Source organism: Cebidichthys violaceus, unplaced genomic scaffold (assembly GCF_023349555.1).
Source record: "Cebidichthys violaceus isolate CVI_PGR_0920_01 unplaced genomic scaffold, fCebVio1.0.p SCAF_17, whole genome shotgun sequence".
NCBI lineage: Eukaryota > Metazoa > Chordata > Actinopteri > Perciformes > Stichaeidae > Cebidichthys > Cebidichthys violaceus.
This window is the reverse complement of record NW_027176340.1, coordinates 9,454,432-9,474,236: the sequence shown is the minus strand read 5'-3', so window position 1 is coordinate 9,474,236 and position 19,805 is coordinate 9,454,432. Positions and strand designations below refer to the sequence as shown.

The window sequence follows — 19,805 nt, the reverse complement described above, 5'->3', positions numbered from 1 at the left end:
TTTACTGAGTATGAGTAACACAAATAGCACTCCCTTTTTAGGAGAATAAATTGCAAACAAATGAGCTGTGCTAACATAATGAATGCAACTGTGTCACGTAACATACTCAGAAAGGTATGTAAACTCGTCTTAACTGTCAACACATGCAGCCTCCAGCTTGATTAAATTAAAACAACAGGTCTCACCCTAAGAACTGTATATTTGTGCCTCCGACCAACCTGTTTTTTATACACTCTTATCTCACACTGACACAAACATGCGTGCTTGTCCAACTCAATTGCGTGTATTTTCAAATTCTACTTCCAGATGTAGCTTCTACCAATTGTTTTAATTGAGGATTTGCCATTTTTAACAGCGTTGTTTCTAGTGGTGGAATGTAAGTGAGCACATTTACTCATGAACTAAAAATATAAAATAATAAATTGTCTCCAGTTTTACCAGCTGCAACATAAATCTGATTAATAAACGTGATTCTGGACCATTCTGCAAAATGAATACTTTTACTTTTGGTCATTTGAGCTCATTTTGATACTTGTGTACTTTTACTTAAATAACATTTTTTATTTTTACTTTCAACATTCAAAGTAGCCTTGTTGTAGTGCTACTTCTACTTCTATCTGAGTACTTCCTCCACCACTGGTTCTCAAAGTTTCCTCTTTGTACAAAAAGTGTAATAAGATGACACTTATTTTTACTGCAAAGGAAATAACGCTTATAATAAGCACACCTTCATGTACATTACACACAGAACCAAAATAGAGTGCTTCGTTGTAAATAATACACACATGTAAACAATGTTCATCTACAGAAACTACCCTAAAAACTCTAAGACTAATGCTGCTTTACTTTTTCCATTTTTGGTTGAATGACTGAGTCCCTTGAGAGCCCTTGTGAACAATACTGCTGTCAGATCCTTATGTCCACACACACACACACACACACACACACACACACACACACACACACACACACACTACAGCCCGCCTACTCCCCAGTCCCACCACTTCCTCCACAGCTCTCACATGCAGTTCTTTCACGCTCATCACATATTCAACGTCTCACCATCGCATGAAGATCACACTTGCTCACTTAAACTAAGGAAACAGCCACAGAATTGTATATTAGTCGGTGGATTATAAGTAGATCCATCTACATCTTAATTGCTGCTTTTTTTTTTGTTGAAGACAAAAAAAGAAAAAATAACTTTTTGGAGGTACTTTGGACCAAATTACAGCTGCATGCGGAGGCCAGCAGCTTTGGGAGCGATGTCATCTCTACTTTCTCACAACAAAGATCAGCCACGCATCAGAAAGTCGCTCTCTGACTCCTCTCCAACTTCATCCACCGCCACCACCAAGAGCCCGAGGGTAAGGCCGGGCTGTCTTTAATCTTTCCAGTGTCTGTTTGGTTAGAGGAAATGCCACGGCTGACATAATGCAAACACTAACATTAGAGTTCATTCACTGTCAAACACATGTCTGTAACGAGCCACAGCGGTATTCCTGTGTGTTCGTATGCTCTGACATATAATCTGAGAAGCAACAACATTGTTTACATATGACAGCTGTTGGAATGGCACTAAGGATTTCTAATGTCCTTCAGCCCACTTTAAACTGTCAATGGCACTATCATTATTGTAATAGTTTCATTTATATTGTGCTGCAGTCAAAAAAACGCATGTAGAAGCAGAGTTTCTCAAGCGATGGCGTAATCAGTGACTTTTCAAGCTTTGTTATCATTTTACGCATTTGTTTGGGTGCTATAATTGACAATTAATCATATATAAACAATTACAGATGGTGTTGTTTCCATTTGCCTGATTTATCAGTGTAATATTTATAAAATCATGCATTATACTTGCTGATTAGAACAAGATGTTTTTTGTACAACTTTAAACTTTACAAACATGTTAATTTGTTCGATTATAAAGTTATTTTTTCGATTATCTTTTGGACATTTGCCTTAATCCCCATTAGTGTACCAGGGACATTGTGGTTAAATGGTACACATCTTGGATCCCTAAGCCACCCCATAATAAAGATGTATTTCTTCTAAAACTCTGACATGCTTCTAATGGCTCGCAATGACTCACATTAAGTGTGAAACTAAATTGTATGCTGATGTGCGGGAGCATGAAGGAAAAAAACTTGCAAGTAAAACCAAAGAAAAGTTGTAGCGAGCAGTTAGTCTTATCTGTAGAATCCACTTAGGAAAGATTCATGGAGAGACACAGAGAGAGGGATACAGGAAGAGAGAGAGAGAGAGTGAGAGAAAGAGAGCAGGGGGTGAAAGACAGGATGACAGGGAACAGAGAGGAGGAGGGATAGAGCGCTTAGGACTGGCTTGTGGGAACTCAGACGCAGTATTTATGGATGTTTATCTCTCCGCTAGTCCTACGGGAAGCTCACATTTTCCACTTGGGAATAGCTGGTCAGCAAGCAAGAAGTGCCTCTATGGCACTAGAAAGGCTGGAGGACAGCTTAGTGACAAAGTCGCTCACATGCACGGGACACAAAAGCCTGTGTTTCCATCAGCATCTGTTTATAAGTGCTGTCGCTTAATCTAAACCAGAGCTTTTTCCAAGTCTGCATACTGTATATCATTAATTGCCATTTACCGAGCACATCCAAGTGTCCAGAGAGAGTCTTAAAGGAGCTGACATCAGAGTCTGGGGAAGATCCAGGGATCTTGTAAATGTCTGAGGAGAGGCATATCGCTGTGTTTACACGTGGTGTCTGTAACTCAAAGCCCTGTTTCTTCTTTAAAGGACTCCTCTTGCCATCTCCATGATTTAGTTAGATGTGTAACTGTTCACCAGTCTGCTTTTGGCTTTAGTTTATGTGACTGTCACAATAAGGCTGTCTAAAATAATAGACTACAATGCATAAAGGAACTTCATGTACTGTCTTAGAAGTTGTGTCAGCAGCAACAAGTAATTCAGTGCATCATTATTCTGATATATGCTGATGTAAAATTGCTGCAGGCTGGATAATGACCTCTTCTAAGTTAATACATATTGATTTTTAGCAATAGTGAATGTAGTAAAAACTGAAAGAGCAAGTCATATTAGCTTTTCTCATAATTAATATGAGAGCATTTAATGGAGAGGATGGGTTCAGCAGGTTCAGAGAGGATATATGGCGACACTGTTTTATATCGTACTGCTATTTTATCTTCTATGTAAAGCCCTTTGAATACCTTTGTTGTTGAAAAGTGCTAGTCTACAGCAATGCTAGCAGCTCTGTGAGGCTTTACTAAGGCAAAGGTTATGTCATTTCTAACATCAGCATACTAACATGCTCACAGTGACAATGCTAACAAGCTGATGCTAATTAGTACCAAACGCAAAGGACAGCGGAGCCGATGGGGAAGTCATTTTGCAGGTATTTGGACATGATGCAAAGTATTGGACAGAGCGACTTCATTGTCTGCTCTAGTAGACATCACTCTGCTATATCTCAGCAAATTGTTTGCTGTTATATTAATGTTCTAAATGTTATATATTCCTACTTTAAGTCAATAGGATGCATGAATGAATATGTGCACAAAAGTTCATCATAATCCATCCAGAAGTTGAGATTTTTCAGTCTGGACCAAAGTGGTGGACCGGTCGACATAACAACCATGCCATCCATAGAGCCACGCCAAAATAAAATAGAATAACTTAATCACTTGTATCGTAGCACTGACTACATTTTTAGCAACCCTGGCTCCTACAAAATTACATTGTGACAGAAACGTCTTACGGTTGCAGTTTGAAACAGTTCGAAACCAGTGGTTAATGTTGTAAAAAAAGCAAAACAAAGACGCTACAAAACGTCGTTAGGTTTAGGCAACACAACTACCTGACACAATTTGACTTAAATTACTTTGAAATTCAAGCAAAACAAAACAAAAATGCAACAAAAGTACTTGCTGTTAGTAAATAAAACTACTACTTGGTTAAGTTTAAGCTACAAAAGTATTTGGCTCACGAACAACAGTCTCTTGGGTGAAACCCCAATGTTTGGGGAGATATGGGAGATATGGGACCATGTGTTAGACAGCACTCTCTGCCATCATAAGCACTAAATAAGGAAATATGTTTTGCAAGAATAGTGTTTGATCTATTCCATGGTGGCTCAAAACCTTACTAACACACTTTATGTTCCCTTAATTTGTCAACTATCTGCATCTGCATTTTATATTTGGGTTCATATCACTCTTACTGGTGATGTAAGAACTAAACCTTTGTCCCTTGTAGTCACCAGGCTACAATTTCTCATCTTTATAAGCAAGTTTTTACTGTTAAGCTGTTGTTCTGCTCTTCCGAGTGAAAACCTCTCACTAAGGAAACCGTATAACCCTTCGAACTTCAGCAGGCAATAATGAACACATTGTGAAAGCCACTGCCAGAACTATTACCTTTTTTGGATGTGTTTAGTTATCTCTGCTTGTCAGTTTATTTCAGAGATCACTTCCTCTCTCCTTCTTTGACTCGGCTTGGTATTTCAGACTGCCATAAACCTTTTCTTGGAAAACTGAAAAAAAAAAAAAAAGAGTCTTTCATGAGGAATTCCTGCATGGTAATGTCACTTCAAAGAACCACTGAGCTATGCTTTCTAGATCTATTGATAATGAATGCGCTTGCTGACATTGTACATGTCATAAAAGATGGCCTGTGAGCTGCATGTTTACAATATTATGCAGAGGGAATGGTCAACATGGTACAAAGGACAACCTCGTTTGTGGATTTGCTTCATAAATCTCAAATCACGACCAAAGAGCCAGTGAAACAAATGATGAAGTCAAGCTGTGTGCCGTCATTATTTGTGCAGTAATGAGCATCTAGAGGACACGATGGGGTTGAATGACTTGTTTATGCTAATGTACGTTTAAGTTGGGACTAAGCTTAAACCTTTAGTAAGATAATCAGGAATGTCCTTACAAAAATAACATTGGTGTGGTTGTTGCATTTTTCCTTTTGGTCAGATAGTCTGTTTTAAAATATTTCTCCTCTCTTTCAGCACGAGAGACTGTCTAGGTAAGCAAATCTAATTCACACCATTAATATACAAAAGACATTCAATAGAGACTGACAGAAAAAAAGAGGATGTCTCTGTGACAGCAACTGAGCTATACCCTGAATTATACCTCTCTTGTGTTTTCAGATTGAGCTCATCTGGATCCTCGGATGTCTCCAACGACACATCAACAAACCACGCTGAGTCCTACTTCTTACGAAGAGAGAACAGACTGTCTGCAAGGAAACGGGCAGAAGAGGAGTCAGCAAACAATGACTATAAAAAGGCAGGTGATGCACTTTGCATGTTGAACGAAGAGAGAAACTAAATGGGAACACTTGACAATTAATGAACTCACTTCCAGAATTTAAACTTTAAACTCAACCAGTGGTTTTCAGCACAGGACTGTCATCATGGTGCTTTACAGAGCGGCTAAAAAGACCTCCTGTAAATACACCACAAGATGGCTGAGATTTAGTCAATTATCCAATGAGAACCTCCGGCCTGTAGAGGATGCTGCACCACCGACACAGAGATTTCAAAATAAAAGTACACAACAAAATGTTACATAAACAGTAGAGCAGAATTGAATTGTTATTTAATCAGCTGGTCCACAGAAAGTAAATTGGCATCAAGTTGTGTGAGTGATAATCTATTTATATCCTTGATTATGCAGATTCCTGATAAATTCCAATTTTGTAGATGTAATTTCAATATCTTTGGGTTTTCTGACTGTTGGCATTTTTCACTATTTTCTAACATTTTATAGATTAAAAGATTGATTTGTAAATTCAAAATCTCAAATCAAATCTCATCAACAAAGCCAGGGACCTCCACTGACTTGGACACTTACATCCCCAGGACAATCACAGACATTTACATTTCAACACTTCACTTTAAATATACACTTGACACTTTAATAACATACTTATAATATGTTTATTGTTATGCACCAATCACCAAGCCAAATTCCTTGGATGTATGTGCAAACGTACTTGGCAATAAACCCATTCTGATTCTAATTCTGATTCTGCTCTGTAGCTTATAAACTACTGAAGTTGTTGTTGCTGGAAGTTCATATCAGTGAATAAAGAAAGTGACCGAGTAGAGTCTACACAGCCATGCTAGCGGCTCTGTGATGCTGTACTTGGACATGCTCCCAATGATAACTCTAACATGTTGATACATGTTTACCATGCTCCCCATCAGCTGAGACTGATGACAATGACAGAGAGTCAACGGGTCACCAAAGTGAATTGTACAAATGTGAACTTATGATGGAAATGACGAATTTCTATACAAACCTGTATGCCAACCAGCCAGTAGATGTTGAGATATTTCAGTGGATGCATGTAAACTTTAACCTGTTTGTTAAACTCTCAGGGGAGAAACAAAGTCATTGGGATTCACGGCAACGGGGATATCTGTACCACATTTCACAGAAGACAATGTTGAGATAAAAATGACGACCTCATGCACAGCAACAAAAAAAAAAGCATTAGTTGCATATTAACTGTTAAAACTACCACACAAACCATCACTTTAGCTGTTGACGCCAATGTTTTGTTAGTCAATCAAACGCTCCCTTTTTGCTAACAAGTTCATATTTTGTAGATGTATGAAAAAGCACTGGCCACCAATCAAAGGCTGAAGTCCAGGCTGGAAACAAGTAAACAGGAACTGGCCATGATTCAGGACCAGCTGCAGAGAGCACAGGTACGGTACACGCAGTTAATGTGCCAGATCCAGATTCATGAGAGTGAACGAGGCACCTGAAAAAGTGCCTGAAAGTTTCTGCAAGTCATCGTTCCAATTATTCTTGTCAGTGCACACAGAAATGTCTCCCATACATCCTGATGGTAATATCAGGTAATACTGTAATGGGAGAAAAATTTGACATGACAGATTGCGGTTATACAAGGACACTGCAATTTGGGAATAATAACAGTGAGCCGCTGTAGAGTTTATGTGTGCAACTGTGGTTGTATTGGATATCCTATATGAGACACTTGTGCTCACTGTTATGAAAAATGTATAAATGTACAGCTTCCAGGCTTTGGACTGTAATCTTTTTGTGATAACCTGTCGTTTATGCAGAAGGGAAGAGCGGGAGATTGTGGCTCCAACATGCTTGAGACAGAAAAAAAGGTATGAAGTCAGGATTGTACAAATGCTCATAAACATCTACAGTTTTTAGCCAAAGTGTTTGTCTTGTTTTAATATGTTAATTACTTTGTTGAATGTTCTTCTTTATAGGAAAGTCGGAGTCTACAAAGGAGAATATCAGATATGGAAGAACAGTTGAAGGTAATTCAGATAAGTCTCTAAATTAGTTATTTTTGTTATTTACATTAAAATGCACTTGTTTTTTTTCTATTCAGTCTCTTTTAAAAATATTAATAGTTAACAACATTGCAGAATCCATTACACAGGAAAAAGTAAAGCCTATATGACATGAGGAAAACAACGAACAATCAAATCCAAACAGTGTAAAGTGTCTGCGGGACTTGAAGCGGAGGTGTTAGCTGCTGTGTCTGCGGTGGTTTTCGCTGACATCATTTGTCACCATTATGCTCCGCTGGCTGTGGAATGTGTGAGCGTTTTGACACTGCAGCGAGCGAGCCATCAGTATTCATCTGTAGTCTAACGCTCGCAGATGTCTGCTGTGTTTTGCCCAAGAGGATGCAAACAGAAACCTCTTGTTATCCGTGAATAAGAGGTCTAAACAAACACGGGATGCTGGTTTGAAAATAGATATTCACAACAGAGAAGCACTGTTGTGTGTATTTAAATGAGCAAGTCTGTTCCAGTTGTGTCTGTGTGTCAGACACAACTGGAACAGACTCAAAGTGTTTCTGTACATGCGATTCTATTTGTTCTAAATTGACCAGATTTATTCAGACTAGATTACACTTTTTTGTGAAGCTAATATCCCTTCTGGTTTAGTAATTCTGGATTTAGTTAAACTAAAGGCAAAATAAGGCTTCAGCAGTCTGAGTTAGACAAACTGAGGTTTTCCAAAGTTAAAAAATAGTCCCTCTTCTTATTTCTATCCAATGCAGCTCAGCAAAAATACAACAACAAAAATCAAAAAAAGTATTGCCTGTAGAAACACAAAAGGGAGGTTTAGTACTAAAAACACTAACTTTGGAAAATAGACCCATGTAAGATTCAGCTCAAAAACAGGATTTTGTGCATGGCATATGAAAATACTACCAACATATGAATTGACTTCAAAACTAAAACTAGGAATCCATCCACAAAAATGAGCTGTACAGTTTTCATATGGCAACGATTCATATTATGCAGCATGTGAGGTCGACTAGTCTGTTCAAAGGCATACTATGCAGGAATTGTTGCTTTCTGTTTCTTTAATGTTCTAATTTCTTATATTGACCATTACTAGAAGACATGTTCCACCCAGCACAATGAACCCTCCAGGTTATGAGCAACATGTGATTTTACATCTGTGCCCATTGTCTTGTGCTGTTTCTTTAGGTTAAAGCAGAGCTGAAGATGGAAAACCAGAGGCTGAAGGACGAGAATGGAGCTTTAATCCGGGTCATTACTAAACTGTCCAAGTGAGACAGGAAGCAGGAAAGATAAGAAGAAGAGGAACAGACACCAGAAGCCATCATATACCTGCATTCTTCTTACATTCATCCTATCCTCAGACAGAATGTATGTTCACAGTTTTCTTGTAATGTTGGAAACTTTAGTCTGTTGAGTAACTTACATTTGCAGGGATAAAGTCACATTTTACATCAGATGTGAAAGCTTCATGTTACTGTACTGTATCTTAAGTAGTAGCACATTCCTTGACAGAAAATATATTAAATTAAAGTTCATATTATATATTCATAACATATTTCTACATAAAGGCAAATGCCAACACGACCACTTCATGTGTTTGTCTCTTCTGTGTTTACATGAACAAACTGTCCAGGAGTAAAGCTTTTTTAAAACTGCGTAATCATCTCAAGATCCCTGCATACATATATGGACAAAATATTGCAGGTATTTCCACGTAGGTATTACCATGGAAACTCCATTTAATTTTTTTACATTCCATATGCAGACCTTGAAAATTGTCTCTGACGTATCAGGGACAGCGGATGATGGATGAGCTACATTTCTCAGGAGCGTGGGAGCGCCATTTCTGATTCAAGAGCTTTACCTTGAAGTATGATGTCACAAATGACAGGCTTTTCCCTTTTACCTGCAATCAAATATTACATAATAATAATCAAAAAAATGCCTTGCCTCATAGCTGTCAGCACTACAGCAAAATCAGACTGGAGACTGAATTAAGTCATGTAAATTCATAAAACACACTCACCACAAGGATGTGTACAAGTAGCTGTTCTGGAGCTTTCAGTCACATGAAGATCATTATCTTTATCAGCAGATGGTGAGATGGCCAAAGTGAGATTGTTTTGTCAGCTGTAGTTTCCAAGATCAAATGTGTATTTTGAACCTCGACCTCAAAGGCGCATCTATTGCCTCCACACGGCTCTCAACATGGTGACAGCTGAGCCGACGGCTAGAGCAGCTAACGGTGCAAACAGCGTAGAGTGCAATCAATTGCAACAGTGCTAACAATGTTTGCCTGAGGGGCAACCAGAGGGTGTGCGCTATAGGCTTCCTCAACGACGCCGACGCCGGTCGGGGCAGCAATATCAGCGGTGACCGACTTATGAGCGCAGTGCGGAGCAGCAGCCATGAGCTAACCAGTAACAGACAGAGAGACATGTATATAAGGCCGGCAGCGTGGACGGAGCACGGAGAAGCTTGAATAACAACACACACAAGAGGGAGATGACTTCATTTTCTGTTCAGGTAGACATTACTCCACTATATCTTATCTTTACATAGCAAATAGTTGTTTGCTGCTTTATTATTGATCTGAATCCCTTATAGAGAACCTTTAAACACAACAAATGAGAAGTTCTGATGAAGATCATGTTATATGACCCAAAGCTCCAGAACAGCTGACACCATCAACTGCAAATGTCAATGAGGAACTTTGAAAGCTAAAGAACATCCCAATTTATTTTTGTATGGGTATTTCCCTTTAATTGAATTTGATCATTACAAATGAAAACAAATTTTCATGAAAGCTTTAGAAGCATCACTCTTTTCATAATTCGTCTTCTGATTTACATTCAGAATAATTTAATCAGCCTAATTTATAATCTCACATTCATGGGACCCCTGCCAGAATGAGATTTCATTTTCATGTAAAATGTACTCAACAAGTATTTTTCTTATGATGTATATGATGCCACCCACTGGCCGAAAGTGGAAAAGCACCCTCTGACCCATTTACACACCACACAGGACGAGTCTACTTAAAATGCCTTTATTTCCTATGGTTACATTTTCACAACACACAGATATGTCCTGACCACATATCATATTTTGGATTTCCTTGAGTAATTCAGTTCTACATAGAGCGACATATGAGTACAAGTTCTGTGGTCTTTTTGTTCCCTTTTTTTTTTTTTTGCTGGAAAACATGGATTTTGTGTGGAAATAAATCATGCAGATCACACAAAGGCACAACTATTGACACACCTCTACAACAAGACAAAAACAAGAGTCAAGAGAGACGTCAAAGCATTTCCCTTGTCTCTGTTGCTCGGGAAGTGAATGCCTGATGGAGTAGGTCGGATGATGATCAGGTCTTTGGGTGTTCTGTGTCATGGCTATGTTCGCATAAGAGGACTAAAGAGGAACCGTTATCGAAGCGGCAGGTTGGCAGTATTGCATTGCGAATGATGTTCTGCTCTGTTTGGGTCTGCTCTGTGCTCCGCTAGCCTGCGAGACCCAGGAAGACGGGGATTTTGTTGCCTGCATTGCAGAAAAGTGACAGACTCATATAGTCCATTAACAGAACACCGATAAACAAATACGGGCTCTATTGGTCCTATGGCAAATACACAAAAATATAGGAGACAGAATCTGATGGCAGCTTATATACACGTAAATGAGAGTGAGTTTATTAAATGACCCCAGGACAGGATGAAAAGAATAATGTTGCATATTGGATGGAGAATTTCTCTCAGCCCCTCAAACATAGAGAGATAGCTACATTATACTCTGAAAGATGGACTGTGATGAAGATTGTAATTGTTCATCTTCATGCACTTGTGTGTTGTAAATAACGGTTCATCTACCAGTTAATGACAGTGACTCAAATGAAAAGCACACAGGGGTTAACAAATCCCCACATTAGAAATGCCATGGTAGCACACAGCATCGATATCTCAGAGCATGCGACAGTGACATAAAAACCAGCTCATCCCATTGCAATCCATTAGTCCAACAGTGTGTTCACTCATGAAGTGACATTTGGAATGAAAAGATTATTGATTGCTTAATTACATGACTGGAGCTCCTCTGCATCAATAATATGCAGCAATAATATGTCACAGAACTAATCCAGCAAAGCAATAGTAATACAAAAAAAAACTATGATATAGTTTATAAGCAAATTATTGACTCGTTTCATTTTGTAAAAAGTATAATTAGACAGGATAGCAGGTTTATTTGAATAGCAATGAGATGTGACGGTACAGGAAGTACGGATGGAAAAAGGGGCTACAAGTCAATAATGTCGTTCAATGTGTCTACATTTAATAAACTTTAAAAGACTTGACACCCATCTGGCAGGAGTAGATGAAGGAAACACTTACGGTACACTGAGATAGAAAATCAAGGAGCCGGCAAATATTCTCCTTTTTTGAAATATATACAGTTCACTGGTCAGTGACCAACACATACTGTATATCAAGTGCAAGCAGAAATGACTAATAGTTACATAACTTGTAGCCCAATCATATTGTAACATATTGCAGCACAGAGGACAAACAGTGACAGAAAACCAGACAATCATGCAGTATTATGGCAAACGAAGCGGATACACAAAGCAACCCTGCTTCTATCCCGGGCGTTAAAGGGAGCCTGTGAACCCTAACATGGATTATTCAGACATACATTCAGTCCCATTCAGCAAAAATACATACTCTTTGCAATCAGTGCATACTCTTTTTTTTTTACTCCGTTTTATTATCAAAAGTGACACAGAACACAAACACACATACACGTTATAATTATGGTTCCTCTTTAAAACATGCTACTATTTACATCATCTTGTGAGTACATGCTGTAGCCTATTAACAAATTTGCGCGATGCATAATGTCAACATTAGGGAGACGTAGTACTGTGCATGGGCCAGTCAGTGTGCTGCTGTTCACCCTCCTGCAGAGTTCTTTTTTTTTTACTTCTGGTGAGTATATATGAGCTCCTGTAGAGGCAAGAAAGGCTGTAATAATTTGAGTTTTATACTCAACTGAACACCTAATTATAAAATGTAATGAATAATGATGCTTAACATTGAAATTTATATATCATTGAGATTAGAGAATTTAAATATTTCACTTTGAAAATCATCTTTCTGAATTCATTTGGTTTGAATTTCCCCTCTTTGACATAATTTGCACAGTTACGAAAACTTGATTTTTTTCATTTTCATTTTCACAAAATCTCATAGAAAATAATTTCTCATCTGAGCTTCTCTTTTGTTGATTATATTTTGGACAAAAGGTAACCAAGTTCCCTTTCATCGACACAAACAGTATTAATAATATAAATGTAGATATTTTTAAAACAAGATATTCTTAGCTTTTCTACTTTTACCACTTCATTTTCTAATGCTCACTTAAACTATTAGGTTTTTCTGACCAAAATATACTAAAGATCAGCATCACACATATTTGCATTTCTTCATTTTACTCCTAGATGCTAACATGGGGATTTATTCATTTTCGTTTTGTTTTTTGTCAATCATAATTTCCTTCAGGCTACATGATATTCTTGTTTGTCCAAATTTTCAAGATATCATTTTTCATCTTGGAATTTGGCATCTGAATGAGCTTGACTTGAATTTTAAGATAAAAAATGAGCAACTTGACTATAGTTTATTGTGAATTCATTTTGTGAATTGAACACACAAAAATAAATTAGTCTTTGAAATTTCAAGGTGGGGCATCTAAATATGTTTTTCCATGTAAAATATTTCAATGCTATAAGTTCAGCGGTATTAAAAGTATTCAGTAGTATTCAAACTTTGCTTCCGTACCTGTGCACATCAGTCTAACACAGTATGCCTGTGATGAAGTTGTGACACCATAATGTCGCAGCACTTTGGCTCCAGGTTTACAAAGCTTGTGGCCGATGAGTGAGCGATCTAAACAACATGAAATACTGCGAGGCATGATACATGCTAGATTCTGCAGCTCTATTTGGTTCAAGCAAAATGGTCCGAGATATGTTTATTGTATTATATGTTTTGATGGAACACTTGGCCTGTTGAGATTTATACAAACCTGCCGTTTTTGTAATTGAATTCTCACTCTCTGAAAAAGTGCAGCTACATCTTACATTTCAAATTCAGTTCTCTATAAAAACATCTCGTCTTTGACAGAAATCCCCCGGTTGTTTCACCAGAAACTTTTAAAGTATTGAAGTGTACTGCAGTATGTTGGCTAAGCTACAACGTTTGTCAAAGAAAGACATGTAGTCCGTTAAGTGGGTATCAAAACAACAAAAAAGAGTTAGATGGCACAGTTTTTAGAATGTAAGAGTAGAATCTAAAAGAAGCATAGTCATGGTTTAAACGTCACTGATAAGCCTTCCCGTATCCTTACTTTGTCCACAGATAAGTAAGGTTTTACATCCAAGTGGTCAACACATGCTCAAGACAGATTCCAGATGGCACATTCACAGTGTCCCTGACTACTTTTGAATGACTTTCAAAAGTTTCTCTTCAAAACAAAAACAATGAAGCTTACTGTATTGTACTGTATCAGGAAAGGCACCCTTGTATTCCTGTCCTACATTAGATCCGTGTGAGGACACAGACATGTGTGTTGAACCTAAATGCATAGATGTGCCTTCATGGCAACACAAAACAAGCAACTTAAAATCAACTACTCCATACTGTATTCTACTGAGCTGATTAAACAAAGACAATCATTTATGCAGATTTATCTTGAAAATACATTGCAACATGGATTGTTGCATTCAGTGACCTTGACCTCATTCATTCTCAATTAAATCTTTTTTGCATTAATGGATTAAACAGACTCTATGCAGGAAATAACCTAATACTACAGTACTTTCTATTGCAAGTTATAGCACACTTATTAGCAAGATACAATACTGTGCGTGGTGAATGCAGAGCAGCGGGGAGGTAAGTAAAGCATGCCCTATAAACTAAAGCTTTATTTCCGGCATTGTCTTCACCAAGACTTTCGTTCAGTGTCAGCACCCTAAGAATCAGTTTCTAAGTTTCTTCAAATGAAAGAAAGACCAACAGTCAATCATTCATGAACCAGTCACTCAATAACTCAACGCCATTCTTCCCAGCAAACACCAATGTGTGAAATGTGAAGCTTGAAAAGAGTTTGTTTCGACTTAACCGTGAATGAGCGGATATTCTAAGATGTCTCTTTTTTGCTGAGCAGGTTTCATGACGAGTAGTCACGTGTTAAGTCATGGGTTTCATGCAAAGTAGGGGTTGGGGGTTGGATTTCTGAGTTAGTGCATTAGCTGGTTGGTGGAGCACGTTACTTCTTTGCATTCAAGGATGCCAGCTGACCATCTATATCTTCCTCTGGCTGCAATGGATGCCACTGGGCAATAGGGCGGCGCGGGTTGGACAGCATGTCGGACCAGTGCTTCAGACCGAGGCCAGTCGCCTTACTGCCCACGAAGATCTTTCCAATGGCATCATTCTTACCGATCTTGTCATAATCAAACACTGTGACCGCCACTAAGATTTTCTACGAAGGGAAGAGAGAATTGTAACTTCTTATAGTAAGTCATTCAATTATGCTTGTAAACTTCTTTCGAAGTAGAGAAACAACACTTTGCTTTACTCACAGTTATATGCGTATGTATATATATATTTAACTTACTGCAAAAGGAGAATATTTTGGTTTGACTTGCACCGTACCTGCATCTGTTCCAGTGGGATTTCAAAGCTGAAGGATTCATTGTAGTAAGGGTTTAGAGTGTTCTTCTTCACTGTAGTCTTCTTTTTCTTCAGGCGCTTACCCCCCTGCAGCAGCTGGATCTTCACATAGGGATCTGCAAAGGGCATCAGTATGATCAGCAATAAAAAACATCAAGTTATTGTAATGTAGCAGTTTGTGTTGTTTCTGCAATATTTACTTCCCTATATTTGTTGAAACTCTCCGTACATCCTGGTATCTCTGGTTGTCACCAATAAGCCTACTTGCCTGCCTGCTTGTCTATCTGCTGGTACTCATTTCTTGTCATCCGGGTCTTCCACAAGCTGCTAGCTTAACAGCGGCTAGTACTAACATATGCCATGTTCGTTGTTTATGTTCATAATGACAAACAATTGTCGGTGGCCTCCGAGCTTTAAACTATGATGCTCTACGTACCCCTCTACATGTGGGGGGCAGCGTGTCAATATATGCTTGTTACGTGCATAGTGTCTTTTCAAAATGAACTTTGGTTTTCACAGGAAGTTTATAGGCAGCAAAACCACTTAGGTATAGGAAAACAGCGTTGTTGACGTTAGCTTGACTGATTTAGCTACTCTCGTCACTACCGAGTGACAAACGAGTCATGGACTAATGACACTAACGACTCACTGAACAAATTGGCAATGTTTACTTTTAGTTTTGCACAGGAAACAAACAGCAGTCTCCTGGACGAAAGTCCTTTGTTGGTTTGACCCATACACCTCCCCTCCGACCTGCACAATTTGGACTATCTGGCTCTTTTTACTACTTTAGTTGCTCTTATCGAGTAATAATGACACAGGTGGGTTTACATTGGAGTTAGTTGAAAGCCGGTGCATCGGTATAAGTCGTCGAGGGGCGCGGACCAACGGTCGGTATTTGACAAGTTGGGAGTGAGAACGTCTAACTTTCATTGGAAAAGGGTTGACAACACTGTCAAGTTTCTGGGCTGGATCATTTTAAAGTCTAGCGTATTCTTGCTAGTTTTTAAAGATTACCTACCCTAGCTTTAATACTTGTATGGAAAGTGTGCATTGCCTTCTTTTCTCCATATTTGATGTTTTAGGCTTTCCTGCACATTAGATCTGCGTTATAAGTGCAATGATCCTTTAAAATGTGTTCAATGCTACATCATGTGTTTTTAAACATCATTCAACATCTTCTGTTTATCAGTTGTAACTTTTCTCTACCAGATAATCCACAGGCATCCATCTTCTTCAGGTTCTTTGCCTCCAGGATGCAGACGGTGAGTTTTCCGGCGGTGGGCACATAACGGAGGGAGATGCAGATGTCTCCGAGTTTCTCAGGCTGATCAGGCAGCACAGAAAGAAGAGACAGGAATGACACAAGCTCATCAGCCGACAACAGCGAACTGCTTGTTTTAGAAGATGATGATGGATGGAGATGAAATTAAGGTATTTTTGTCCTCGTGGTAATATTGACAAAATGCTTGCTTAATAGAACAGTTGTGCTCGGAATGAGGACCGTTATGATTTTCAACCATCCACTGAGATGAATTTGTTTTTTGCTTCGAAGGGTTAATCTTTGCATGAAAAAAGTCACATATCTCAGTATCACAATTACAAGGTCACGCAATGTTAACAAGACAAGATGAAAAATGTTTGGACTACTATAAGAACAGCTGTAAATCAGTGAATCATCACAGTCTTCTTTAAAAGCAAAATTTCTAAAGTTTAATGTTAACAGCACCTCCTCTTGATCGGCGCTCTCCAGATCCTTCCACTCCTCGATTGGCCGTCCGAGGTCGATGGTGTTCATGGGAATCTTCACCTCTCCAATGACGTCATGTTTGGAAAATCTGTCGTAGTCATAAACAGACATAGACAGAGTCTTCCCACCGAGCTCCTCGTAGGGCACCTGCTTGACAGACACAATGCTTTGTTGTTTTATAATACCTCATGCTTTTTCTATTAGGGATTATAAATTCCCATTAGTTACTCTAAAAACAACTTAAATTCCTCAAATAGTGAGAAAAGGTAGTTGAAAGGTACAGTAAAAGAATTAAGTTTAAGTGAAATGTTAAATTAAAAACGTAAGCCTTATATGCCTTACATGTATTACATTATTAATACATGTAAGGCATATAATGTAAGGGTCGGCGGTTCGATCCCCGGCATGTGTCCTTGAGCAAGACACTTAACCCCAAAATTGCTCCTGTAGCTGCGTCTACGGTGTGTAGATAGATACTGAATTGTAAGTCACTTTGGATAAAAGCGTCTGCTAAATGACCGTAATGTAATGTAATGTACATGTGCATGATGTTCTTCAGCTACTACCAGTGAATGGGTGAATTCTTAAAAGCTGCCAAGAAGTTGACGAAACAAAAAGTGGAAATTAAATAGAAATGATCAGAGAAAAGACGCCCTGTATCTACGTACAAATTATTCAAATAACATAAAATGTATTTATTTCCATGATATCATCTCAATATCTAAGAAAGATATTAGAAAAGATACTCCAGCTGACTGAACTTTCTTAAATAAAAGTGAAGACAATTATGCATGCTACCATCCTAATGATGGATAGAAACCGTCTAATCAGGTTCAGAGAGTAAGAAGTCCCTGAAATAAACCTTCCCAGTGAAACACTAAATGTGGCTGGACCCCGAGCTACTTGTAAAGTCTCTGCGGTCTTTATTAGCCAGGACAGGAAAGAGCAGCAGCTACTGAAGGTTGCACAGACCAGTGTGAACACACTGTAAGGGGCTGGATGGTCAGGAGGATTATTTGTGCAGCTCCTTTAATACAAAAACACAAACTTCCTCACTATCAGCCATAAGATTTGTCTCTGATTCTCTCTTCTGCATCGATTTATATTGAAGCAGTGCAGACTGGAATGCAATATGCACACTTGCTCTGCAACAAATTGTGAAACGGCAGACATATTTTATTTACCGACCTAAACGTACCTTGAATACAAATGTCTCATTGAAAACAGGGTTCAGTGTTTTCTTGTGGACCTTGGTGTCGTACTTCTTCTTCTTCTCAGGCAGGAGCTGGACTTTGACGTAAGGATCGGAGGTTCCGCCTGAGTCCATGGATATGAGGTCCGCAGCTTGAAGGATACCAACTGTGAGCTGTGTGCAGGTAGAGGAGGAGTGGGCAGGATGTAAGGGACGGGAAATACAATTTTATCAGGCCCAAAAAATCCAATGTTTGTAGGATTTTTCATTTGTGTCAGGGTCACTGCTGCAGAGATTGGCTGTATACCATCATCTGACAACCTAAGCCTCGCAATCATTCTCCGCAAACGTCTTGTTCGACTGGAGATGTTTTTGAATGTCAGAGGGTTTTTCTTCAATGTCACACAACTGTCACCTTGTGATTTTTCTGTGAAAATATGTTTGAGCTATACACAATACCATTTCAGGGACAAATGGAACAGACACATATAAAGCACACCTATTTTTATAATCCCTGCTCTGTTTTATCTTGACTAAATCTAAGGAATGTCTTCTTTGATTCAGCACTCAAAGACTCATATATTCATGACATGTACGACCATGTGTGTCCATATGCTGCCGAGAGCATTACAGTAATGATGATAAAGTTACAGAATCTTTGACAAATGCGTTCCCTTTCCGTAAGCGAAAAATATTGAAAAAGTATTTATTGCATATGTCGGGTTTTTTTATTGAGGTTTTACAAAAAAGCTGTCCAGAATTTTTCAAGGATCAGGCCTTGAAGGAGTAGTTTGACATTTTGGGAAATAAGCTTTTTTGAGATGAGGAGATTGTTACCACTCTCCCATCTGTAACATTAACACATTATATCTTGAACTTTAGAGGTGATATCAATGGATTTTGTTACCGTTGGACATAGCTCGGCTAACTGTTTCCTCCTGCTTCCAGTCATTATGCTAAGCTAAGTTAACCAGCTGCTAGCTGTAACTTTGTATTCAGTTTGCAGGCATTAATAGGTTGCTGGCCCAATTGTAGTGGACATGATAGGTTTTGCTCCGTGTTGTATTGTGAAATTAGCTAGTACATGGTGTAAATACATTTACTAAACTAAACTAATAGCGGTATAATTTTTTTGTTTCTCTCAACAAGAAAACTGACCCTTGTATTTTCCTAAATGTTGAACTACTTCTTAAAATGCTAGAAAACTTTCTTATAGGATATGAAAAATATTCAATATAATACACTCTCTCAATCGTATCTGATTGTTCACGATGCTTTAAAAAGACTTGTATTTCTTATGACGCTTGCCAATATGTGTAATGTATTCACAAGGGAAAACCACAGACCTTTGCATTTTCAAAGTCATAATCTATAGAATATTGCAGCTTTCCCAGCTTCTCTTCTTCCTTCTCCTCTTCCTCTTTCTCCTCCTCCGTCAGTCCGGTCTCTCCCTCGTCATCATCCTCGTCGTCCTGGTGTGTCTGTGGTGTGGAGGTGACAAGACAAAGCAAGGTGTTACAGGTCAGGGAGTCGGGGATTAGACTATCAGTGGTTCCTACAACAGCCAGCATGCCACAGACACTGGAGCTCCAGGAAGTTTTTACGTGGGAGATACATGTTTTGGTTACTGCTTACCTGCACAGCACCTGATGATAATAACTAAGGATTCATTATTTACAAGGTGAGAAACCCACAAATACATGTTTATATATCTATATATATATATATATATATATATATATATATATATATATATATATATATATATATATATATATTATTATTATTTTTATTACGCTCTCCTTGTTCTTCCAGTGTTT

The 19,805-nt window shown here is 38.4% G+C and overlaps 2 protein-coding genes across 6 annotated transcripts in view; one reads left to right on the top strand and one right to left on the bottom strand.

Annotated features, from left to right (window-relative positions):
- The first annotated feature begins 1,010 nt into the window (after positions 1-1,010).
- Positions 1,011-8,900, top strand: LOC137873527 (protein phosphatase 1 regulatory subunit 12B-like). The gene is made up of 7 exons (XM_068711757.1): positions 1,011-1,367; positions 5,007-5,023; positions 5,151-5,289; positions 6,618-6,719; positions 7,101-7,151; positions 7,260-7,310; positions 8,502-8,900. The coding sequence occupies exons 1-7, from the start codon at positions 1,239-1,241 to the stop codon at positions 8,586-8,588; spliced, it is 576 nt and encodes a 191-aa protein (XP_068567858.1). The 5' UTR covers positions 1,011-1,238; the 3' UTR covers positions 8,589-8,900.
- Positions 8,901-10,349: 1,449 nt separating this feature from the next.
- LOC137873986 (synaptotagmin-2-like) overlaps positions 10,350-19,805 on the bottom strand; it is a 31,376-nt gene continuing 21,920 nt past the window's right edge. For 3 of the 5 annotated variants that reach the window (XM_068712528.1, XM_068712527.1, XM_068712529.1), the window contains exons 4-9: positions 19,332-19,466; positions 17,992-18,159; positions 16,773-16,943; positions 16,253-16,370; positions 15,026-15,159; positions 10,350-14,852 (exon numbers count right to left, since the gene is read on the bottom strand). In XM_068712528.1, the coding sequence (XP_068568629.1) occupies positions 14,637-14,852; positions 15,026-15,159; positions 16,253-16,370; positions 16,773-16,943; positions 17,992-18,159; positions 19,332-19,466 (942 nt within the window). In that variant the 3' untranslated portion in view covers positions 10,350-14,636. The remainder of the gene's footprint in view (positions 14,853-15,025; positions 15,160-16,252; positions 16,371-16,772; positions 16,944-17,991; positions 18,160-19,331; positions 19,467-19,805) is intronic. The other 2 variants (XM_068712531.1, XM_068712532.1) reach the window with 2 other exon arrangements.